We start from the raw sequence: 21,890 nt of genomic DNA on the forward strand, positions 1-21,890 counted from the left end.
AATATTATTATAAATTTTTTATATATATTTTAAATATTTAAAAATATTAAAAAATGATTTGAAAAAAAAACTTTTTTTTATTAAGCCTAGCGGTGGTCGCAGCGGGAGCCACCGGCGGTGCTGTTTTAACTGAACGCGTACGTTTAACAGTGAGTTGGGATACATCGTGATCAGCGTAGATACCAAACAAAAATATCATATAGTAGACTTGGATAGTTTGGTAAGATGTTCTTCTATATAAACAAAGAGAGCCTCTTGACTTCTTCTGCAACTTCAAGGCGTCTGCATAGTGCATCCTCTTTCTTGTTTCGTTCAATTTCTTTTGCCTGACGTCTCAGGCCAGCTCCTCGTCCTCTTCCTACCTTGTTAATTTCTCTTCTTTTCCTTCCTTTTCCTAACTTTTAATTAATTAACTTGTTCAAAGGTAACCCCCATCTCTCTCTCTCTCTCTCTCTCTCTCTCTCTCTCTCTCTCTATGTAATATCTTGATATTGTTGCTCTAATGGTGATTAAAACTCACTGCAGACACACCCGAGCCATTCTTTTAGATTACGTACAATTTAAAACTACGTGCGGGCAGTTTGATATAAGGAAAGTGATAATTATCAGGAGGAAGAATGTGGAGGTTGAAGATAGCTGAAGGTGGAAATGACCCTTACATCTACAGCACAAACAACTTTGTGGGAAGGCAGATATGGGAGTTTGATCCAGAGGCTGGTACCCAGGAAGAGCGAGGTGAGGTCGAAAAGGCTCGCCAAAATTTCTATAAGAATCGATATCAGGTCAAGCCTAGCGGTGATCTCCTCTGGCGAATGCAGGTACGTACACTAATAATACTCTTCATATTCATCTTTCACTATCTATCTACAGAGAAGTGATACCCTTACAACTTAATTACCATTCATTTAAAATTCTTAATAATATAATTTTTTTTAATATTTAAATCCATCAAATCAAAATAAAAGTCAAACTAAAATTTCTAAAAATATTCTATTTTAAATCATAATTGTAAACAAATCGTAGAGTAGTGGTTAGTCTATAATTTTTCCTATCTACAAGTACTTCATATTGAGTTATTTCCATAACAGGAACGTTGTTATAAGGTTACTGAAACAACAGTAAGTCAATCGTGGGACTTCCCCACACACGCATGCAATATATATATATATATATATATTTATATACATATATTTTGTGTTGGTGTTGGGAAAGTCATATGTTTTGAGTACATCTTTTGAATAGAAGGCGATGTATATGTCGCTTTTTTATCCCTTCAATTATTATTATTATTATTATTATTATTAGTATTATTTTGATAATAACATACCAAATTCCATTCATTAAAAGAGGACATATAAAGTTGACTTAAAAACAAGTCACTTACAAACATTAATAGCTTTCTAGCACACTATTGTGGCTGACATGCATGGTCTAGTCCAGATGGTAGCTAGATCTCTAAAGATCTAAGTCTAAGAGATAGCACAACTCTGCCTGTAACAGAGTTAACAGTAACCAAGTAACAAAACCCCATATCCCGACTAAGCGGAGTAGGGGATACCAACCCCACAATAACACTGCCTAAGTGGAGGGGGGACCACTCCATTTGAACTAAAGTTTGAAGGCACTATTTTTTGAATTTTTATTTTTCTAAAAAGTAAAATCAGGACACGAAAAAAAATACAATGAAAATCCACTGCAAAAACTGAAACAGTGCTCCAAGAGGCTGTTGTGGTGTGTGCAGTACAAGCGCCACTCTGGGAGGAAATCAAACAGTCGATTTTGGAAGTCCCAAACTCACAGACCCCAAAAGCACTGTGCGTGGCGTTAATAGAAGGCTTCTCGGTGGCGCATGAGAGCCACAAGTCGACGTCTCCAACAACTTCAAACTGCCATGTGGGCTACTCGTTGCTTCATTTGGCGCCGTATTCAGTGGTCTTGAAATAAACAACTTTTGGAAAATATTCATTACACATTATTATTAGACTTCAATTAAAAATTAAAATACAAAGCATGCATAAATTCTAACATATCTAATCTTTTTAATTATTTTTAAAACTATTTCTGGTCAATACTACTGCACCCGTTGTCTAATTAAGAGAATAATAATCAGTATTAATTTGACTGTCGCTACCCTAGACCACCGAATCTTGCTGGTGGAAGGGGACGCAATTTATTTATCCCTTTTTAAGATTATTTCCCTTATTTTTCAAAGACAAATGATGGAATATAGAAAGCCTCGAGCGAGTTGGGTCTTGATGGAGGAGACCACTTTAGGGGTGATTAAAAAACTCGAAAGATAAAAAAAAAAATAAAAAAAATAAAAAAATAAAAAAAAAAAGAGAGAGAAATGTGATTTGAGTAGACTTGACTTGGGTGGGCTGCATCAATCTGGACAAGAAAACACCTGCACCAGCTATTGCCCCTTATTTATTTATATTAAACTAAGATCGGCTAGCATTTTTTACTTACTTTTAACCCAGTGATTATGGCATTTGCAAATTAATGCTGTTTTAATAGTTGATGATATTGGTCTGACTTGTGGGTACAAAGTGATCTTGAAGCTTATATTATACTAATTTTTGAGATTTTTATGACTGCAGTTTCTCAGAGAGAAAAACTTCCAACAAACAATCCCCCAAGAAAAGGTAGAGGATGGAGAGGAAATCACATATGAAAAGGCCACAATTGCATTGAGGAGGGCAGTCCATTTCTATTCGGCCTTGCAGGCCAGTGATGGCCATTGGCCTGCTGAAAATGCCGGCCCATTGTTTTTTCTTCCCCCCTTGGTGAGACACTCATCTCCATTGTCATTATTTATTTATTTATTTATCACTCTGATCATCACTTTATGAAGCAGACACTCTTCTCTCTTTAGTAGTTGAAAATTATTCTGTAGATTTAGGGGCGTGCAATTTCCCGTACATTCACTTTGGAAAAATGTAGGACCTACCATTTTGATGGTATTAGGCATATATGCTAATGTCTATTGTTTTCAATCCAAAAAACTGCAGGTAATGTGTGTGTACATTACAGGACATCTCAATACAGTGTTCCCTACTGAGCATCAGAAGGAAATCCTTCGATACATATACTGTCATCAGGTATATACTTATTCTATGAAGCTTTACGTATTAGGATTAGCTGTTTCTACAGAATTTTCTTTTTTTTCTCTCCCTGTTTTGTACCTTCATCTTTGTTTCTAAGTTTAAAGTCTGATGCAAATATATGTATAATGTAGAATGAAGATGGTGGGTGGGGATTACACATAGAAGGCCACAGTACCATGTTTTGCACCACTCTCAGCTACATTTGTATGCGTATACTCGGGGAAGGACCCGAGGGTGGCCAGGACAATGCTTGTGCAAGAGCCCGAAAGTGGATCCTTGATCATGGTGGTGCTACTCACATTCCTTCTTGGGGAAAGACTTGGCTTTCGGTATGCATCTCCCCCTAACGTGTGAACCAAAGTTTTCGGAGTGGAAAATATCAAGTTAAATTACCACTTATCCCAAAATGAAAAAATATAGATTTAATTATTTAAATCATATTCTAAGATAGATATATACCGACTGCACATGATGCTTATTTGCTGAGAATTGACAACTATTCATTATCATTCCATGTATATAGATACTTGGTGTGTTCGAGTGGATTGGAAGCAACCCAATGCCGCCAGAGTTTTGGATCCTTCCTTCATTTCTTCCGATGCACCCAGGTTTGTATATGTCTGGTTACTACTTCATTAAACATCCTCAAACTTTCTTGTCTTCACAATATATAAAACTTGCCTAATTCAACATTTCTGTTTTACTACTAAATGCAGCAAAAATGTGGTGCTACTGCCGAATGGTGTACATGCCCATGTCATATCTATATGGCAAACGGTTTGTAGGCCCAATCACACCTCTTATTCTTCAATTGAGGGAGGAGATCTATAATGAGCCTTACAATGAGATTAACTGGAGGAGTGTGCGTCATCTATGTGCAAAGGTATGTTTTACCTCTATAAAATTATTAGGTACTCCGAGAGTATATATGCTCTGGTACTCTCATCCATTCCATTAAGAATAGAGGAAAGAAGACTGTTATATAGAAAAGAAGTAGAAGTTTCTCAGATCTTTAAAAATTTATGGTCATTCAACAAAAAAATTGGATGACATACCTCAAGAGGAGCAAAGCTCTTGTTTCTAAAGTTTTATGTGCTATAGATATTTTTGAAAATACTTCCGAACACACTCTTTAATCAAAGCTATATTATTACAGGAGGATATCTACTATCCCCATCCTTGGGTACAAGATCTGCTTTGGGATAGCCTATACCTGTTCACTGAGCCCCTTCTCACTCGTTGGCCCCTTAACAAGCTGGTTAGAGACAGGGCTCTTCAAGTAACAATGAAGCACATTCATTATGAAGATGAGAACAGTAGATACATTACCATTGGATGTGTGGAAAAGGTAAAGTGATTATACAATCAAGAACAAACAATGAAGAGCATCTATCTATTTAGGCTATACATATGACAGTACTCCTGATGCAATTTACACTCAACAGGTGTTATGTATGCTTGCTTGTTGGGCTGAAGATCCAAATGGGGCTTATTTCAAGAAGCATCTTGCTAGGATCCCAGATTACATATGGGTTGCTGAAGATGGAATCAAGATGCAGGTTTCTGCAAATTTCCTTACCTAAATCTCTTTCTAGAGTTAGTTGTATAAATTATATGCATTAAAACTGAGCATAACTCAATCTCTGGTCCTCTAGCTTTAAATTTGTAAGTGCTGAGGGTCCTTGAATGAAAAAGAACTCATTGCTGATTTTGATATCTGCCATTTGTATGTAGAGTTTTGGTAGTCAACAGTGGGATACTGGTTTTGCCATTCAAGCTTTGCTTGCAAGTAATCTTATAGATGAAATTGGACCTACACTTGCCAGAGGGCATGACTTCATAAAGAAATCTCAGGTTTTAGTTTCTATTCTGAAAGCATATCTCCACCATAGTAGTCAAATATACAATTTTCTTTTAAAAAGAATAAATACTAATTATTAATTTTCCCCTTAAAATTGTAAAGGTCAAAGACAATCCTTCTGGAGACTTCAAAAGCATGTTTCGCCACATTTCTAAAGGATCATGGACTTTCTCTGATCAAGATCATGGATGGCAAGTTTCTGATTGCACTGCAGAAGGTTTGAAGGTAATTAACTTGGTTCAAAGGATGATGATATACGTACAACTTTTTCAAAACTATTTTACTATTCACTTCAAATCAACTAATGTAATTGTGCCACTTTATTAAAAATATTTTCAATCTTACATAATTACTCTTCATTTTAAATGGAGTTGTAAAATAATAGTGGACTAATTATAAGTTGTCTTTGCTCAAATGTTCATATGACGTGAGTATTGCATTTAGTCTGTTCCTCATGAAATTTTCTTCTGTATCACAGTGCTGCCTTCTTTTCTCAATGATGCCACCAGAAATTATTGGTGAGAAAATGGAACCTCAGCAATTCTACGATTCTGTAAATGTTTTACTCTCTCTGCAGGTGAGGATTAACATCCACTGTTGATGTGAATAATCAAAATTTATAGGCTTTTGAAATTCAACTTATTTGAAGGTTTTTTTTCTCAAGTATTTCGCTGTGTTCGTATAAATAGCTCTATTCTATGGCTAAATGCAGAGTGAAAATGGTGGTTTATCTGCTTGGGAGCCAGCTGGAGCCCAAGAGTGGTTGGAAGTAAGTATCTCAAAATATTCAAGTCACCTGGAAATATTTTCCTTTGAAAATACTTCAGAACTTATCTAGAGTTGATAAATCCACCCTTATTAATTTCTGCTTTTTCCTCAGCTGCTTAATCCCACAGAATTCTTTGCCGACATTGTCATTGAACATGAGTATGTTGAGTGTACTTCCTCAGCAATCCAGGCTTTAGTTTTGTTTAAGAAGTTGTACCCTGGACACAGGAAGAAAGAGATTGATAATTTCATAAAAAATGCTGCTCGGTTCCTTGAAGACATACAAATGCCTGATGGTTCTTGGTATGTTCCTACACTGGTTCATTAGATATATTTCAAACGATTATATGCTCTTATGTACATCTTTTAGAGAGATCAGTGGCATGATTAAGCATTTCCTTAGGTATGGAAATTGGGGAGTTTGCTTCACATATGGTTCATGGTTTGCACTTGGAGGGTTGGCTGCAGCTGGCAAGACTTTTAACAACTGTCCAGCTATGCGCAAAGGAGTTGATTTTCTACTCAAAGCACAAAGAGATAATGGAGGTTGGGGAGAGAGCTATCTATCATGCCCAAACAAGGTAATTTTTTATGTAATCTTTTTAAAATTCCAATGCTAGGTAGATTTATTTGAACAAGACTAAAAGATAAACTTTTCTTCTTGATTTCATAGGAATATGTTCCTCTGGAAGGAAACCGATCAAATTTGGTACATACCGCATGGGCCATGATGGGTCTTATTCATGCTGGACAGGTTAGTTTATGGTTCACAAATTTAGCATTATATAACGTCTCATTTCATTACACATGATTTTCTGTCATATTGTGATCTTAAATTTGTATTTGCAATAGGTTGAGAGAGACCCAACACCCCTTCACCGCGCGGCAAAGTTGATAATTAATTCTCAAATGGAGGATGGCGATTTTCCTCAACAGGTATCTCTCATTGGAATTGCTTCAAATAACCTTTTTCCGTTTTGTTTTTCCTGAACAAATAGGTTCAAATAAGAAAAATAAAAAGAGAAAGAAACAAATACTCCTAAATAAAAATGAAAATATATATGAAAATGGAATTCCTTTTTGCACTACAAAACATAGTTTAGCAAGATAAACTCTACACTCAGCATGCACAAGGCCACACAACTATGTGAAACTTTGAATATTAGTTTAGAAAGAAAAAGGGAGGAAGGAAATCACTGGATTTAAGAGAAGAAAATTAAATATATATTATCCTTGAATCTCAAGTTCAAAGCTTTCTTACCATTTATTACCCTTTTATGCAGGAAATCACTGGAGTCTTCATGAAGAACTGTATGTTACACTATGCAGCATATAGAAACATATACCCATTGTGGGCTCTTGCAGAATACCGCAAGCGTGTCCCATTGCAATCAACAAGCCTTTAACTCTAGTTGTGAACTATATATATACATATACAGCTCAACCACTATACGAGAGTACACACCGATAACAAAGCAAGTCGCTAATTCTGTTACTATTTCTGTATCATTTACTTTTCTCTGCTTTGGTAGCTGTGTTGATTTTTGTATAAAGTTTACAAAAGGCTGCCACTTAAAATAGAGTTGAAGTTGCTGTACACAATTGTATTACAGAACCATATAAAGTAGATGAAAAGTTCTTCCTTTGGCTATATATACACCTTTTTGCTCTTGAACTCTACATCAGGTAAAAAAATGTTTGTATTAATCAATAGAAGAATGGCATTAGGCTTGAACAGTGCTAGTGCTACTGCCTCAATTGTCGATCCCTAACTTTTGGTATTGCTGTCTAAATTGTGGCCTTTTTTGGCCTTCAGCTCATATCTTAAAGTTGGTTTATATTAAATTCCTATGGAATAATATCCATATTCTAGAAAGAATAACCATAATTCTCGATTTCCGTCTTAAGCGATTTGAATGGTCACCAACCAAATATACTGTTGGTTGAAGATGGAACCAAGGAACCTAGCCGACATGTTAAGTACTAAAACGGTCACACTGAGAAGTTGGAGTGGTAGCTTCCATCTTCAACAACTTCACAAACATTGTGGTTTACTACTCAATGTTGCGCTATCAAAACTTGTAAAGAGTTAAAGAATCAATCGAGACATATTGACAAAGTGACGCATCGAAAAACACAAGTTTTGAACAATGACTCCGGCTTAAGGCCTCGATGACGCTATTCGATGGGTTTAGAGGCTGTGATGAAAGTGTAAATTCCGAAAAAGGCAAGCAAGAAAGATTATGAATGAAATTCGTAATGAAATTGGGGATGCAAAGTTTTACATGACTATTCTTTTATGATTTGTTGACAAAGAATAATTTATATGAGACCGCTTTGTTGATCTTTTCCATGTCAGGGATATTGTTGCATTAACTGTCTAGGATATTGTTGCATCAACTGTCAAATGACAGATATCTAATTTATTCTCTTCGCAATCTAGGTATTCGAAATATTAGGGTCATGGGTATGAAGGCACGAATAATATACTATGTGAGTGGAATGGCTTACCAATTATTTTATTTTATTTATTATTATTTTTTTAAGCACGATTAATGCACTATTTACACCACAACCTCCAAAAAACGAGGTTTTTGTAGTGGAATAGAACAAACGATGTGATGACCCGTTTTTACGTGTATTTTTACTGAACACGCTTTTTAATTTATTTAATATAATTGTTCTTTTATTTTAAATTATTTTATTTTAAATTGGTTTTAATTTATTTGATGTTGTGTTTAATTTATTTAGTCGTTTTACAGTTTTTAATATCGTTTTCGGCGGATCTGTATTTGGTTTCCGGAGTGAGGATTGGACCTCATTTCTTTTCTTTTCTCTTTTTCTTTTTTCCCTTTCCTTTTTCTTTCCCTTCTTTTCTTTCTTTTTCTTCTTCTTTTTCCCCGATTCCTCTCTCCCCGCGCGCTACTCCTTCTCTTTTCTCCTTCCCGTTGCCGCTCCTTTGACCGCCCAGTTCTCCGCCGTCTGGCCACTGTTTAGTGCACCATCACCACCATTCTCTTCCCCTTCCACCAGAGATCATCCCCACCAATTTTCAGAGCCATCGGACCAGCCGTTAGCCGCCACGAGCCCCTGGAAGTCACGACACCTGCTCTGTTTTTCCCCCTCTCGCCGGTTGCTTTCGCAACCCAGAACCACCGTTCGCTGGTGGCGTGGCCTACATCACCCACCCAGTTTTCTTCCCCTCTCATCGATGAACATCCCCACCAAGTTTCACCTCCATCTGAGTCATCGTTAGCCACCATGAGCTCCTCCAAGCCACACGGATTTTCACCGATTCCGGCGCCATCGCACCACCTCCGGCCACTATCTCTTCACAGTTTCTTCCCCCACCTCTTGCCGACCTAACCCACCCATTTTCGGCCTCGATTAGTTACCGGAGCAGCTCCCACGAGCTCAACTCCGTTCAGCCCCTTTTTGGCCTTTGACCGCCTTTTCCACCACCACCCACGGCCAAAACTCATTTCCTTTAGCTTTATAAATATCTCAAGACCATTCCCTATCCATTTCGTGCCTTGGTTTGTCCCCGTTTGAAAGTGGGTAATTTATTACCCACGGCCATAGTGTAAATTACACTGTTACGTTGCTTTTCCTCTGCCGTTTGCAACGCCGAGAGCTTTCTAAAAATACCGTATAGTGCTGTAAGTATTTTCTAAGCTCTACTTTTAGATTTAAATATATTTTTCTCATTCAATAAATATTTATCTGTTGGTTGGCTGATTTCGGATTAAGTCCGAGGAGTTCGGGGGTTGATGGTTTGAGGACGGAGTGCTTGGTTCTGACTGTTTGTGATTGCTTGGTTATTTGTGCCATGAGGCGTGTGTTGCATATTGCATACATGTGCATTTTATTTTAATCGAGACAATCCTGTTTTATTGGCGTAAATGGATTTTCGGTTGCGTGTGTCTCACGAGCCCAAGTCGGGATGGGTTATTATCCCGGTGGAGCTCCTTTGGTCACTCAGGAGCATAATATATTGAGTGACGTCCCCTGAGTTGTCGCTGGGCGACGACGGGAGCGGGGGCTAGAGGATGCTTGGCTACAAACGCGCCGGGCACGGAACTGGGCATCGCTCTATGCACCGACTCCGTGACCCTTCGCTGGTGAGGGCTAGAGGATGCTTGGCTACGAACGCGCAGGGCGCGGAACTGTGCATCACTCGTTTAGGTGTCATACGCGTAGTCGTTACCTGCGGTGTGGCACAGGAGCCAGGGTGTGCGGATGACCCCTAGGGGAGGTCATGGTTCATACAAATTAATTGGTTAATGGTTTGAGTTTGATATGGGCCAAATGTGACTTTTGGCGTGATATTTGGAAATGTTATGTTTTTGGGCCAAATGAGATTTTTGGCGTGTGTGGAAAAATATGATTTTATGGGTTTTGAGCATCGGTATCCTTTCATGCATATTGTTTGAGTTTATATGTTTTTATCTAGTAGTGTTTGGGTTTTACTTACCTGCGGCACCATTTTTGGTACTGTAGATTTTGGTGCAGAGTTCGAGGAAGAGGAAGAGGCCGAGCCTGAGGATGCGGCTCCGCTGGGGTGCTGAAGTTAAAGTTTAAGCTTTGTTGTTTGGTTTAAAAACAATATTTGTGTTTTGTAATATTTTATTATGTATGTTTTGAACAGATTTGTATTAAATTAAGAAAAATTCTGGTACTTAGTTATTGACTTTGCTTTTTGCTGCGTGTTTCTCATGCACATTCTTTGCTTACACACACATTTGGCACACGTCGATAGGGTGGTGACCCGTGATGTCATCATCCGGACGTCTCGATTTTCCCGTGTCCATGCGTGGGGATTTGGGTCGTCAGAGGTGGTATCAGAGTGGTTTAGCTCTGGGTAAAACCACATGTTCCGTAGGTAGTACCAGAATTTTTTTTTTTAAGTTGTGTTTTAAAAATTATGTTAAGTAAAGTTGCTATTAGATTTGTTGTATTTGTTTTATTTGTTTGATCTTGTTTGCTTGTATATATTTATTTAGTTGTGTTATTGCATGGTGGTTTCTTTTTGTTTTCATGTTATGTGGTTTGGTTTGGGTTTTTGGTTTTATGTTGTTGGTTTTATTTGTTTTTCTTAAAGGGGGTCAAAGGTTGTGTTGTGGCAGGAAGGTGGTATAATCGAGGATGCTATTATTAGGCATGAACATTTAGTGTAGTAGCTTTGAATTTTTAGCGATGTGGTTTGCTTGTATGATGTTGAGGTCTGAACGGAATGTCATGGTTTAGGCAATCTTTGTAAGGTGGGAACTCTCGTAGCAATGAGGAGAGGAATTAGCTCTAAGTCGCTTAAGATGATTGAGGTCAAGGTTTTGTAGAATTTATGTAACGAGGCTATAGTATAGGAGAGTGTAGGTTCAACGAACTTTAAGGATATGTTTAAGGGATTTTTATTTAAGGTTTGGGGTCTTTTGCTGCTGTGACCTGGCAACGCTTTAAGAAAGAATTTAATGATCGCTTCTTTTCCGCTTCAGTGAGGCGGCAAAAAGTAAGAGAGTTCTCAAGCTTAGTCCAAGGGAGCATGACCGTGGAACAGTACGCCCAAAAATTTATAGAACTTAGGCGATTTGCTCCCCACCTCATCACCTCGGAGGAGATGCAGGCCGAGCGTTTCCAGGAGGGTCTACGTCCTGATATACGTCGAATGGTGGTTAGCCACCGGATATCCACCTTTTAGGATTTAGTGGATGTGGTCACTCTTGTAGAGCGAGAGAATAATCTAAATATGGGCTCCCCTCCATGGCAAAAGAGGCAGAGTTTTACTGGTGAAGGAAGTAGTTCGGGTTCGCCTCAGAAGTTTGTTCAGCGGGCTGGGACTCGACCACAAGCAGCCTCAGGAGTGCGTATGGGAGGACGAGTGCCAATTTGTGGAAGATGTAATAGAGCTCACGGAGGCAAGTGTTGTCTGGGTAGTAACCAATGTTTTGAATTCGGCCAGACGGAGCATCTTGCTCGTGAGTGCCCTAGTCGAGTTCAAGAAAGCCGTGGAGCTCGTCGCAGTGGTAGAACTAATTAGAGGCAATTACTCGGGCTCATGTGCGCAGTGACTCTTGGTACCGTTGGAGGCGAGGTTACGGAGACTCAGAATGCTGGAGTCATGGCAGGTATGGGTCTAATCTAATCTTTCGTGATGAATGCCTTGTGTGGTTTGTTTTTTTTATATTATCAAGGCTTGGAGAGAATGGCATGATCTGGGTGATCTTTTAGGGAAGTAGAATAATTGAGTTCTTTGGTTCCGTGGAGTTTATGAAATGGTCTATACCGTAGTAGGCTGTAAATTCAACAAATTTCAATGATAGATTTTATGAAGTTTCAGCAAAGTTTTAAAGTTTGGGGCCTTATAGATTTTAGGAAAATAAGTTTATGGTAATTAAGGTGTTAGGTTCGACAAGCTTTGGGGGGGGGGGGAATAATTAAGTTTCGAGTTTTAGATTTCGTGATTCGGATGAGTAATTTGGTGGCAAATAGGGCTTTAGATTTTACAAGCTTTTAAGGTGAATGTTTCGGATTAAAGCCACCAATCTTGAGAATTTCAGAAAATGATTTATTATCTATTAATGTTTTAGAATTTGAAAGATTTGGGAGTCGATTGTTCTATTAAGGGATGTAAGTTCTTTGATATTAGAAGTTTCGAAAGATGATTCTTATTTGATTTAAGGTTTTAGAATTGCAGAGTTGAAGGACTGATTTATAATAAGAATTGAGTTCTTAGTTTTACAGACTTAGTGCTGTAGCTTGATCTACTCTAGTGAGTGATTAGTTTGTAACCATTAAAATGGGGTTGATTAGAGTTGAGTTATTGATATGAAAAGTTTTCTAGAGTGGTTTTCTTTGAGGATTGGCGGTAATGATCTAGTTTGTGTAATTCTTTGAGGATTGAAGATATCGAGCTAGTTTAGAAAATAATTATTGTCAACTTGAGGTTGTAATAGCAGATTTTAGGAAATTATTTTTATTGATTCGAAAGATATAGGTCCATCAGGGTGTTGGAAATAGTAGATTTTGTGTTGGTATTGAATACGATTGAATTTGAGGCTATATGACCCGTAGACTTTTGGGAATGGATTCTGATGAGTGTGCGAAAGTGCACTCTATATACCCTATTATTAGACTAAAATGCTAAAATGTGGATAGAAATCATAGGAATTAATGTGTATTCTTTAATTGAATTTCTATTTACGTTGGGATACTCCTAAGCAGTTTTTTTTTTTTTTTTTATGTCTAATTTCATAATTTATAAAAGAGCAAGTCAAGCCTAGTCAAATTCAAAGGAGGACATTCATGGGGTTTGAGAGCAATTTGGAAGAAAAGAAAAAGAAAAAAAATCACAAAATGAGACCACAAGAAGTCCAAGTCCGAAATTCGCTAGGGACAGTCTGGACATACTTTTAGTCTTTTGACTGTATCTTTTTACTCACATATCGGATTGATGCGATTCTTGATGCATTAGAAATATATCTTAAAGGGCTATAACTTTTTCTCTAATAAGAATTTCCAAATTTGAACTCCTGAAGGGTGTACGTGGCTGCCAAGATAAGTCCTAAAATTTAGACGATTTTTTTATACAGAAATCAAGAGGACATTAGGGTTTCTTTCTTACCCTATATAAGTATATCATTAGCATGAAATGGAGGGGAGTAAGGGGCACAAGAGGCAGATCTGAAGAGAGGAGAAAATCACTTCCATGGCCACCGTTCGCTTCAGTTTTCTCTGAAGATTTTTGTTGTCCATTATATTTATGGGTAACTAAATTCTTAAGTAGTGTTAGGGATGAACTTGCACATTTGATGGTATTTCTGATTTATTGTTAATTCATATATTTGATTTTCAATTGCTAAAACTCTTTTGTTTTATCATTCTCAATTCATCGTTGATGTTTTATTCTCCAAATAATCATAGAATTTATTGTGTTTATGGATTCAGTCATGCTTTTTCTATTAAATGGATTAGTTCTTTGATTATGTTTGGATCAATTATTTATCTATATTGATTTAGTTTTTTACTGCAATATCGCTTCCTGAGTATATTGTCGTCATTAGATTTTATCAATAGGGGTAGTAATTCATGTTTTGTAAAAGTGGTGAATATTTTTTCAAAGGGTTACATTTTATTTAAGTCCGATTTATAAATCTATACCTTCTGATTAGGAATTGCGGGAATTGAGTTCCTAATTGAGGTATCCAATGAATTAAGAATAATTAAAATACAAAATTTGTGCAAGGGATTCCCGACGCTCTACTGTTTGTCAAATTTGAGTACTTTTTCTGTTAATCACTTTGTTTCACTTGAATTTACATTTAAAATTAATCTTTGTTCTCTATTAATTATTTAATATTTTTCTTTAGTTTATTTGTTCCTCTTGCTATTTTTTTAATTTGTCTCCCTGTGGAATCGACACCCCAAAGCTGTGCTACAACTACCGCGTTATTCTTTGGGCGTAATCAAATTTTGGCGCCGTTGCTGGGGAGACGGTAGAAGAATTGTGAGATAGTTTTTCTTTTCAACAGTTTGTAAAGGCGGTAACTTTGTTCCTTATTTTAGCTTGTTGCATTTTTTTTATTTTCTTTTTCTTTTTGTAGTTTTTTTAGTGTTGCATTTTTCTCTACCTTGCATGCATAGGTATAGAGACGCCTTGGGTCGGTTTGCTTGTAGACGTGTTAGAGTCAGAGTTTAATTTTTCTGATCATTTGTTTGATAATTCTTATAATTCTAAGAAAATGAGTGAACACGAAGATCAACCCACTAGGACCCTTCAGGATTACCTCCACCCTACACGCACAGCCACACCATCATGCATCATGTTTCCAGCTAATATTAGCCAATTGTATTTTAAAACAGGGATGATACAGTTACTCCCTACTTTTCATGACTTGGAAAATGAAAATCTATATGTGCACATTAGGGAGTTTGAGGAAGTAGTTGCGACTTTTCATAGTCAAAATGCAATTGATGACATTGTGAGACTTAAGTTCTTTCCTTTCTCTTTGAAAGATAGAGCTAAGAGTTGGCTATACTCATTGAGACCACGATCTATTGGGTCATGGAATGAGATGACTCAGGTCTTCTTTAATAAATACTTTCCCCAACATAAGACCAATGTTTTAAAAAGGCAAATCTCCACCTTTGTACAAAAGGATAGTGAGACTTTGTATTAGTCATGGGAGAGATTTAATGAGCTATTGAGTATGTGTCCTCACCATGGATATGAGAATTGGCGCTTAGTGAGCTATTTTTATGAGGGACTTACATCTAGAGAGCGTCAATTTGTGGAGATGATGTGTAATGGTGAGTTCTTACAGAAAGATCTTGATGAGGCCATAAAATACCTCAATGAGCTTGCTGAAAAAGCTCACACTTGGACTGAACCTAGTACTACTGAGAGCACAAATAGGTCACGACGTGCAGCAAACCTAAATGGTGGTGGAATTTACCATCTCAGGGAAGAAGATAACCTAAAAGCTAAGGTTGAGATGCTCATTAGAGAGCTAGAGGCGTTGAAGACTAAGGACTTAAAGCCAACACACGTGGCTAATCATGCAGAGTCTTTTGGACCATGTTTTGTGTGTGGTGGGGTAGATCACCTTGCCCAAGAGTGTCCTACATTTGCTGAGATGAGAGGAATGTATGAGGAGGAACAATGTAATGCCTTAGGTATGTACAAGAAGCCTTTTACACATTTCTCTGACACCTATAATCCGGGGTGGTGTAATCACCCCAATTTTAGCTAGAAGTCTGAAAACCAGCCGCCTGCACAACCCCCTATATCATATCCTACACCATATCATGCACCTTCATCTTCTAGGAGCCCCTTAGAAGATACTTTACATGCTTTTATTGAGGCACAAGGTAAGACTAACCAAAAGTTTGAATCTTTGATTACGCAGGTTGTTCAAGAAAATAAGGAGATAAAAAGCTAAGTGTCCAAATTGATGAGCTGCTTGAGTATGAATGAGCGAGGTAAGTTTCCTTCTCAAGCTCAATCCGTACCCCATGGTCAACACATGGCACAAGAGAATTTGAAGGATGCGAATACCATTGTGACACGAAGTGGTAAGTCATTACACATCCCAACAACGAACAAATCAGAGGATGTGGAAGAGGATCAAAGCAATAGCGGTGTCGAGCTGCCCAAAGAAGCCGAGGTAATAAAGAGCCCAGTTAAGGTACCATTTCCTCAAGCTTTAAAACTGAATAAGCGAACTTTGGATCCAAACAATGAAATCTTGGAGACTCTCAAGCAGGTAAAAATTAAGCTCCCTCTTTTGCATGTTATTAAACAAGTTCCTCCTTACGCAAAAGTTCTTAAAGATTTATGTATAGTCAAGACGAAGCACCATGTTAAGAAGACAGAATTTCTGATAGAGCAAGTTAGTGCTCTAATTGAGCAGCGGATTCCTCCCAAGTACAAGGATCCTGGTTGCCCAACCATTGCATGCAGCATTGGAAATCATGAGTTTGGGCAAGCTTTGCTAGATTTAGGAGCTAGCGTGAATCTAATGCCATATTCTATTTATTTGCAGTTGGGGTTGGGAGAAATCAAACCAACCACTGTGGTATTACAATTGGCTGACCGTTCAGTCAAAGTACCCCAGGGTGTGGTAGAGGATGTTCTAATTCAAATTGATAAATTTTATTATCCTGTTGATTTCCTAATCCTTGACACTAGCTCTGTTGTTGATACTACTTCTAAAATTCCTGTGATTTTAGGTAGGCCTTTCCTTGCCACTGCTAATACTCTTATTAATTGCAGGAATGGGCTCATGAAGCTTTCTTTTGGAAACATGACTCTCGAGGTGAATATCTTTCATATTGCAAGACAGCCAGAAGATGATGACGAGAGCCACCAGACATACATGATTGACTCACTCATAGAAAAGGGAGTTTCTATAGCTCATGATTTTGACCCCTTTGAGTATTTTCTTATTAATTTTGAGTTTGATTCTATCAGTAATCCATCTGATGTAGTTGATATTTGTGCTATCTTTGATAGAACTTAGGATTATGGCACTCGGGCCTGGCAACCGAAGTTTGAGGAGTTGCCTGAGAGAGAGAAAAAGCAAATTCCTTCAAGTGTGGAAGCACCCAAAGTTGAACTGAAACCTCTGCCTAAGGGTTTAAAGCATGTTTTCCTTGGTCCAGGTGATACTTTTCCTGTTACTATCTCATCTGAATTGTCTGAGTCTTAAGGTGACAAATTAATTCGGATCCTAAGTGAGCATAAGTCAGCCTTAGGTTGGAGCATTGCTGATATAAAAGGTGTTAGTCCCCTGGTCTATTCTCATAAAATTAATTTGGAGGAAGGAACTAGCCCTCGTAGAGACCCCCAGTGTAGGCTTAATCCTACTATGAAAGAAGTGGTGAAAAATGAAGTGTTGAAACTATTAGATGCAGGAATCATATATCCTATTGCTGATAGCAAATGGGTAAGTCCTACACAGGTTGTTCCTAAGAAGTCAGGTGTTACTGTGGTGAAGAATGACCTGAGAGAGCTAGTCCCTACAAAACTTGTGACTGGGTGGAGGATGTGCATTGATTATAGAAAGTTGAATGTTGCCACTCGGAAAGACCATTTTCCTCTCCCTTTTATTGATCAAATTCTTGAGCGTGTGGCTGGTCATCCTTTCTATTGTTTCTTGGATGGTTATTCTGGTTATTATCAAATTGAAATTGCATTAGAAGACTAGGATAAAACCACTTTCACTTGTCCTTTCGGTACTTATGCTTTTCGTAGAATGCCATTTGGATTGTGTAATGCACCTGCTACTTTTCAATGTTGCATGATGAGCATTTTTAGTGACATGGTTGAAAATTGCATGGAAGTTTTTATGGATGACTTGACTGTTTTTGGATCTACTTTTGATGCATGCTTATCGAATTTAGAGAGGGTGTTGACTCGCTGTGAGGAGAAGGAATTGGTTTTGAATTGGGAAAAATGCCACTTTATGGTACCTTTAGGTATTATGTTAGGGCATATTATTTCTTCTAGGGGGATAGAGGTAGATCAATCTAAGATTGAATTAATCTCTAAGTTGCCTACACCTAGGACAGTAAAGGACGTGAGATCCTTTCTTGGTCATGCGGGCTTTTATAGGAGGTTCATACAGAATTTTTCCACCATATCTAGACCACTATGTGACCTCCTAGCTAAAGATGCTCCATTTGAGTGGACACAAGATTGTCAAGAGGCCTTTAAAACGCTAATTGGCAAGCTTACCTCAGCACCCATAATGCAGCCACCTGATTGGACTTTACCTTTTGAGATTATGTGTGATGTAAGTGATTTTGCTGTAGGTGCTGTACTTTGACAGCGAAGGGAGGGAAAGCCTTTTGTCATTTACTATGCTAGTATAACTCTAAATAGTGCTCAGATGAATTACTCCACCACTGAAAAAGAGTTGCTAGCTGTAGTGTTTGCTTTGGATAAGTTTCGTGCTTACGTGATTGGTTCTCCTATTATTATTTTTACGGATCATGCAGCCCTTAAGTACCTTCTTACAAAGAAGGATGCTAAGGCACGATTAATACGATGGATTTTACTTTTGCAGGAATTTGACATCACCATCAAAGACAAGAAAGGAGTGGAGAACGTAGTGGCTGACCATCTCTCGAGGCTCACATTTGAGGACACCTCTGACCACCTGCCAATTAGGGATGATTTTCCCAATGAGCATTTACTATCTATTACTTCTCTACCATGGTTTGCTCATATTGTGAATTATTTGGCTGCAGGTGAGATACCGGTGGATTGGAGCACTCAGGACAAGAGGAAGTTCATAACTGAGGTACGTAATTTCTATTGGGATGATCCTTTTCTTTTCAAATACTGCCCTGATCAAATTTTAAGGCGTTGCATCCCTGATGAAGAGATTGCTAGCGTCTTGGAATTTTGTCACTCTCAAGCTTGTGGGGACCACTTTTCAATGAAGAAAACCGCTGCAAAAATTCTGCAGTGTGGATTTTATTGGCCCACCATATTTAAGGATGCAAACATCTATTGTCGCTCATGTGAAAAGTGTCAAAAGTTAGGAGTTATATCCCATCGTAATATGATGCTCTTAAACCCAATTTTAGTGATTGAAATTTTTGATTAGTGGGGCATTGATTTTATGGGACCATTTCCTCCTTCTTTTGGATATCAATATATTATTGTGACAGTAGATTATGTGTCAAAATGGGTAGAGGCAGCAGCTTGCAGGAGCAATGATAATAGGACGGTAATCAAATTTCTCAAAGAGAATATGTTATCTCGATTTAGTACACCACGTGCTATCATTAGTGATCGGGGTACACTTTTTTGCAACCGTTCTTTTGAGGCTTTAATGAAAACATATGGGGTGGTACATAAGATCTCTACTGCCTACCACCCCCAGACAAGTGGACTAGTAGAACTTGCAAACAGGGAAATTAAGCAAATTTTAGAAAAAAAGGTCAATCCAGATCGCAAAGATTGGTCTTTAAGACTAGTTGATGCGCTTTGGGCCTATCGTACAGCTTTCAAAACTCCCTTAGGTATGTCACCTTATAGGCTTGTTTTTGGGAAGCCTTGCCACTTACCTATGGAGCTCAAGCATCGAGCTTATTGGGCCATCAAGCATTTCAATTTTGATATGGGAGAAGCAGGTAAGCTTAGAAAATTTTAGTTGACTGAGTTAGAGGAGTTGAGAAATGATGCTTATGAGAGCTCTAGAATCTATAAGGCTAAAATGAAAGCGTTTCATGATAAAAATATTTTGAGAAAAACGTTTAAGCTTAATGATCGAGTGTTTTTATATGATTCTAGACTCCATAAGCACCTAGGAAAACTTCGGTCTAGGTGGACTGGCCCCTTTTTAGTAAGGAATGTTTTTGTAAATGGGGCAGTAGAAATAGAAGATCCTAAGGATGGTCGGATCTTTAAAGTAAATGGTCAACGCCTTAAAATATTAATTGATAGGCAAGTTCTGGAAGTAGAAGACATTCCACTTGTGGATCCAGTTTATCAACCTTGACCACACCACCAAGGTATGTGTTTCTTTATTTATTTTGTTTTGCTTTTGTTTTTTCTTATTTTCTTTCTTTTCCTTTTTGTTTGATGTTGTTTTCTTTGTTTTTGATTACAGGATAGTTTCATTTCATCATTTCAGATTACCATCTTTGGTGTTTAGTGAGCTATCCACGTCACTCATCAGGTGTATTCTACCATTTTCAGTTACTCCCCATTCAATTTTGATTCTTAAATATTGAGGACAATGTTTCATTTAAGTTGGGGGGTGGTGGTGCAAATTCAGTATTTAAAATGCTTGTTGGAACTCTATGGCATATTTTCATGTGTCAATTTTTTTTTTTTAATTTGCATCACACGTGCATCATTTTCACATGTGTACTCATTCACATTCATAGCCATCTTCGTGAATTCACCAAACCCACCATAATCAGTTTTGCTGAAGCATTCATAGAACCCTTAATGCACTTATCCAAGTTTTGTGGTAAGATGGTGGTTTGACACATGTAGCTAGAGAACTCTTTTGCTTAAGTATTCATGTGAGTTTGGAGAGGATTGAGAGCATACAAATGCAGTAAATTGTGATAAGCGTTCATTGATCTGTTGAATTGGGCACTTCTTTTGAGAATATCATTACATGGTTTGCGGTACAATGGTGGATATACTTGGGATATGACGAAGGTCAACTTAGGATTAACGTTTGAGCCTTTCAAGCTATCCTTCCATCATAGACCCCTAGTAGCCAACTTTGAGCCAATAAAACACTTGTAGCTTTTTCTTTTCATATGCCCCATCCGAGCCGCTGTTAATCCCCTACAGCCCATCTAAGCCGCATGGCTTTAAGCCATTTCCGGCGCCGTCGCTCCACCTCCGGCCACCACCTCTTCACCACTTCATCCCCTACCTCTTTCCATCCTAACCCACCCATTTCTGGTCCCGATCCATTACCGGAGCAGCTCCCACGAGCTCAACTCCGATCTGCCCCTTTTTGCACTTCCACCGCCATTTCCACCACCACCCACAGCCAACACTCACTTCCTTTAGCTTCATAAATATCTCTAGACCATTCCCTATCAATTTAGTGTCTTGGTTTATCCCCGTTCGAAAGTGGATATTTTACAACTCACGGCTACAGTGTAAAATACACTGTGACGTTGTTTTTTCTCCGCCGTTTGCAATGCCGTGATCCTTCAAAAAATACCTTATAGCACTGTAAGTATTTTCCAAACTCTATTTTTTAGATTTAAATATATTTTTCTCTTACAATAATAAATTATTTGACTGGTTGGTTGATTCTGGACTGAGTTCGAGGAGTTCGGGGGTCGGATGGATTGAGGACGGAGTTGCTTGGTTTTGTTGATTTTTTTTTTTTTTTTTGTGATTGGTTGGATGTTTGTATCTTGAGGCATGCATTGCATGATGCATTCATGTGCATTTTATTTAATTGAGAAAATCCTGTTTTATTTGGGTAAATGGATTTTCGGGTGCGTGTTTATCATGACCCCAAGCCGAGATGGGGTATTATCTCGGTGGAGCTCCTCTGGTCACTCGGGAGCGTAATACATTGAGTGACGTCCCCTGGGTTGTCGCTGGGCGACAACGGGAGGGGGTGGGATGGTAACGCTCTCATACCGACTCCGTGGCCCTTTGCTGGCGAGGGCAAGAGGATGGTTGGCTACGTACGCGCGGGGCGCTGAATTGGGCATCGCTCGTTACAAAATCACATGCACGGTCGTTATTCGTGGTGTGACGATGGGAGCTAGGGTTTTCTTGGGACTTGCTTGATATTATGGAAGATTTGTGGAAGGATTTTCTCGCTTATCCGAGCGTCTCACAGCTTTGACTAGAAAGAATGCATAATTTATTTGGTCGGACAAGTGCGAGAGAAGTTTCCAAGAATTGAAGAACAGTTTGACAACTGCACCAGTGTTGGCACTTCCAGAACCACATAAGTCATTTGTAGTTTTCAGCGATGCGTCTAAATTTGGATTGGGATGTGTCCTTATGCAGGAGGGACGGGTTGTTGCTTATGCATCCCGTCAGCTAAAGGATCATGAGAAGAATTATCCGATGCATGATTTAGAATTGGCTGCGATTGTATTTGCTCTTAAGATCTGGTGGCACTATCTATATGGGGAAGTTTGCGAAGTATACA

General features: G+C 38.3%; 1 protein-coding gene and 1 non-coding gene across 3 annotated transcripts; one reads left to right on the forward strand and one right to left on the reverse strand.

The window, feature by feature from the left end:
- Positions 1-246: 246 nt before the first annotated feature.
- On the forward strand, positions 247-7,389 carry LOC122313509 (beta-amyrin synthase). Of its 2 annotated transcripts, none has more exons than XM_043128593.1 (18): positions 247-424; positions 526-818; positions 2,601-2,786; positions 3,012-3,101; positions 3,239-3,436; positions 3,631-3,715; positions 3,824-3,990; positions 4,264-4,455; positions 4,553-4,666; positions 4,842-4,961; positions 5,071-5,193; positions 5,447-5,545; positions 5,681-5,737; positions 5,849-6,039; positions 6,140-6,317; positions 6,410-6,490; positions 6,589-6,672; positions 7,020-7,389. In XM_043128593.1, exons 2-18 carry the CDS (start codon positions 618-620, stop codon positions 7,140-7,142), a joined length of 2,289 nt encoding a protein of 762 aa, XP_042984527.1. In that variant the 5' UTR covers positions 247-424; positions 526-617; the 3' UTR covers positions 7,143-7,389. The 2 variants fall into 2 exon arrangements, with proteins under 2 accessions (XP_042984527.1, XP_042984535.1); XM_043128601.1 differs by having other exon boundaries at positions 610-818.
- A 7,462-nt stretch (positions 7,390-14,851) lies between these two features.
- LOC122293614 lies at positions 14,852-14,959 on the reverse strand. Its single transcript, XR_006237318.1, has one exon. It is a non-coding gene; the product is annotated as a small nucleolar RNA R71 (small nucleolar RNA).
- Between the last annotated feature and the right edge of the window lie 6,931 nt (positions 14,960-21,890).

This window comes from Carya illinoinensis, chromosome 1, assembly GCF_018687715.1.
Source record: "Carya illinoinensis cultivar Pawnee chromosome 1, C.illinoinensisPawnee_v1, whole genome shotgun sequence".
Lineage (NCBI taxonomy): Eukaryota > Viridiplantae > Streptophyta > Magnoliopsida > Fagales > Juglandaceae > Carya > Carya illinoinensis.

Coding starts and splice junctions, on each gene's coding strand:
- LOC122313509 (XM_043128593.1), top strand. CDS start 618: ATGTGGAGGTTGAAGATAGCTGAAGGTGGAAATGACCCTTACATCTAC. Junction 819..2,600: donor ATCTCCTCTGGCGAATGCAG/GTACGTACACTA, acceptor TTATGACTGCAG/TTTCTCAGAGAGAAAAACTT. Junction 4,667..4,841: donor AAGATGGAATCAAGATGCAG/GTTTCTGCAAAT, acceptor ATTTGTATGTAG/AGTTTTGGTAGTCAACAGTG.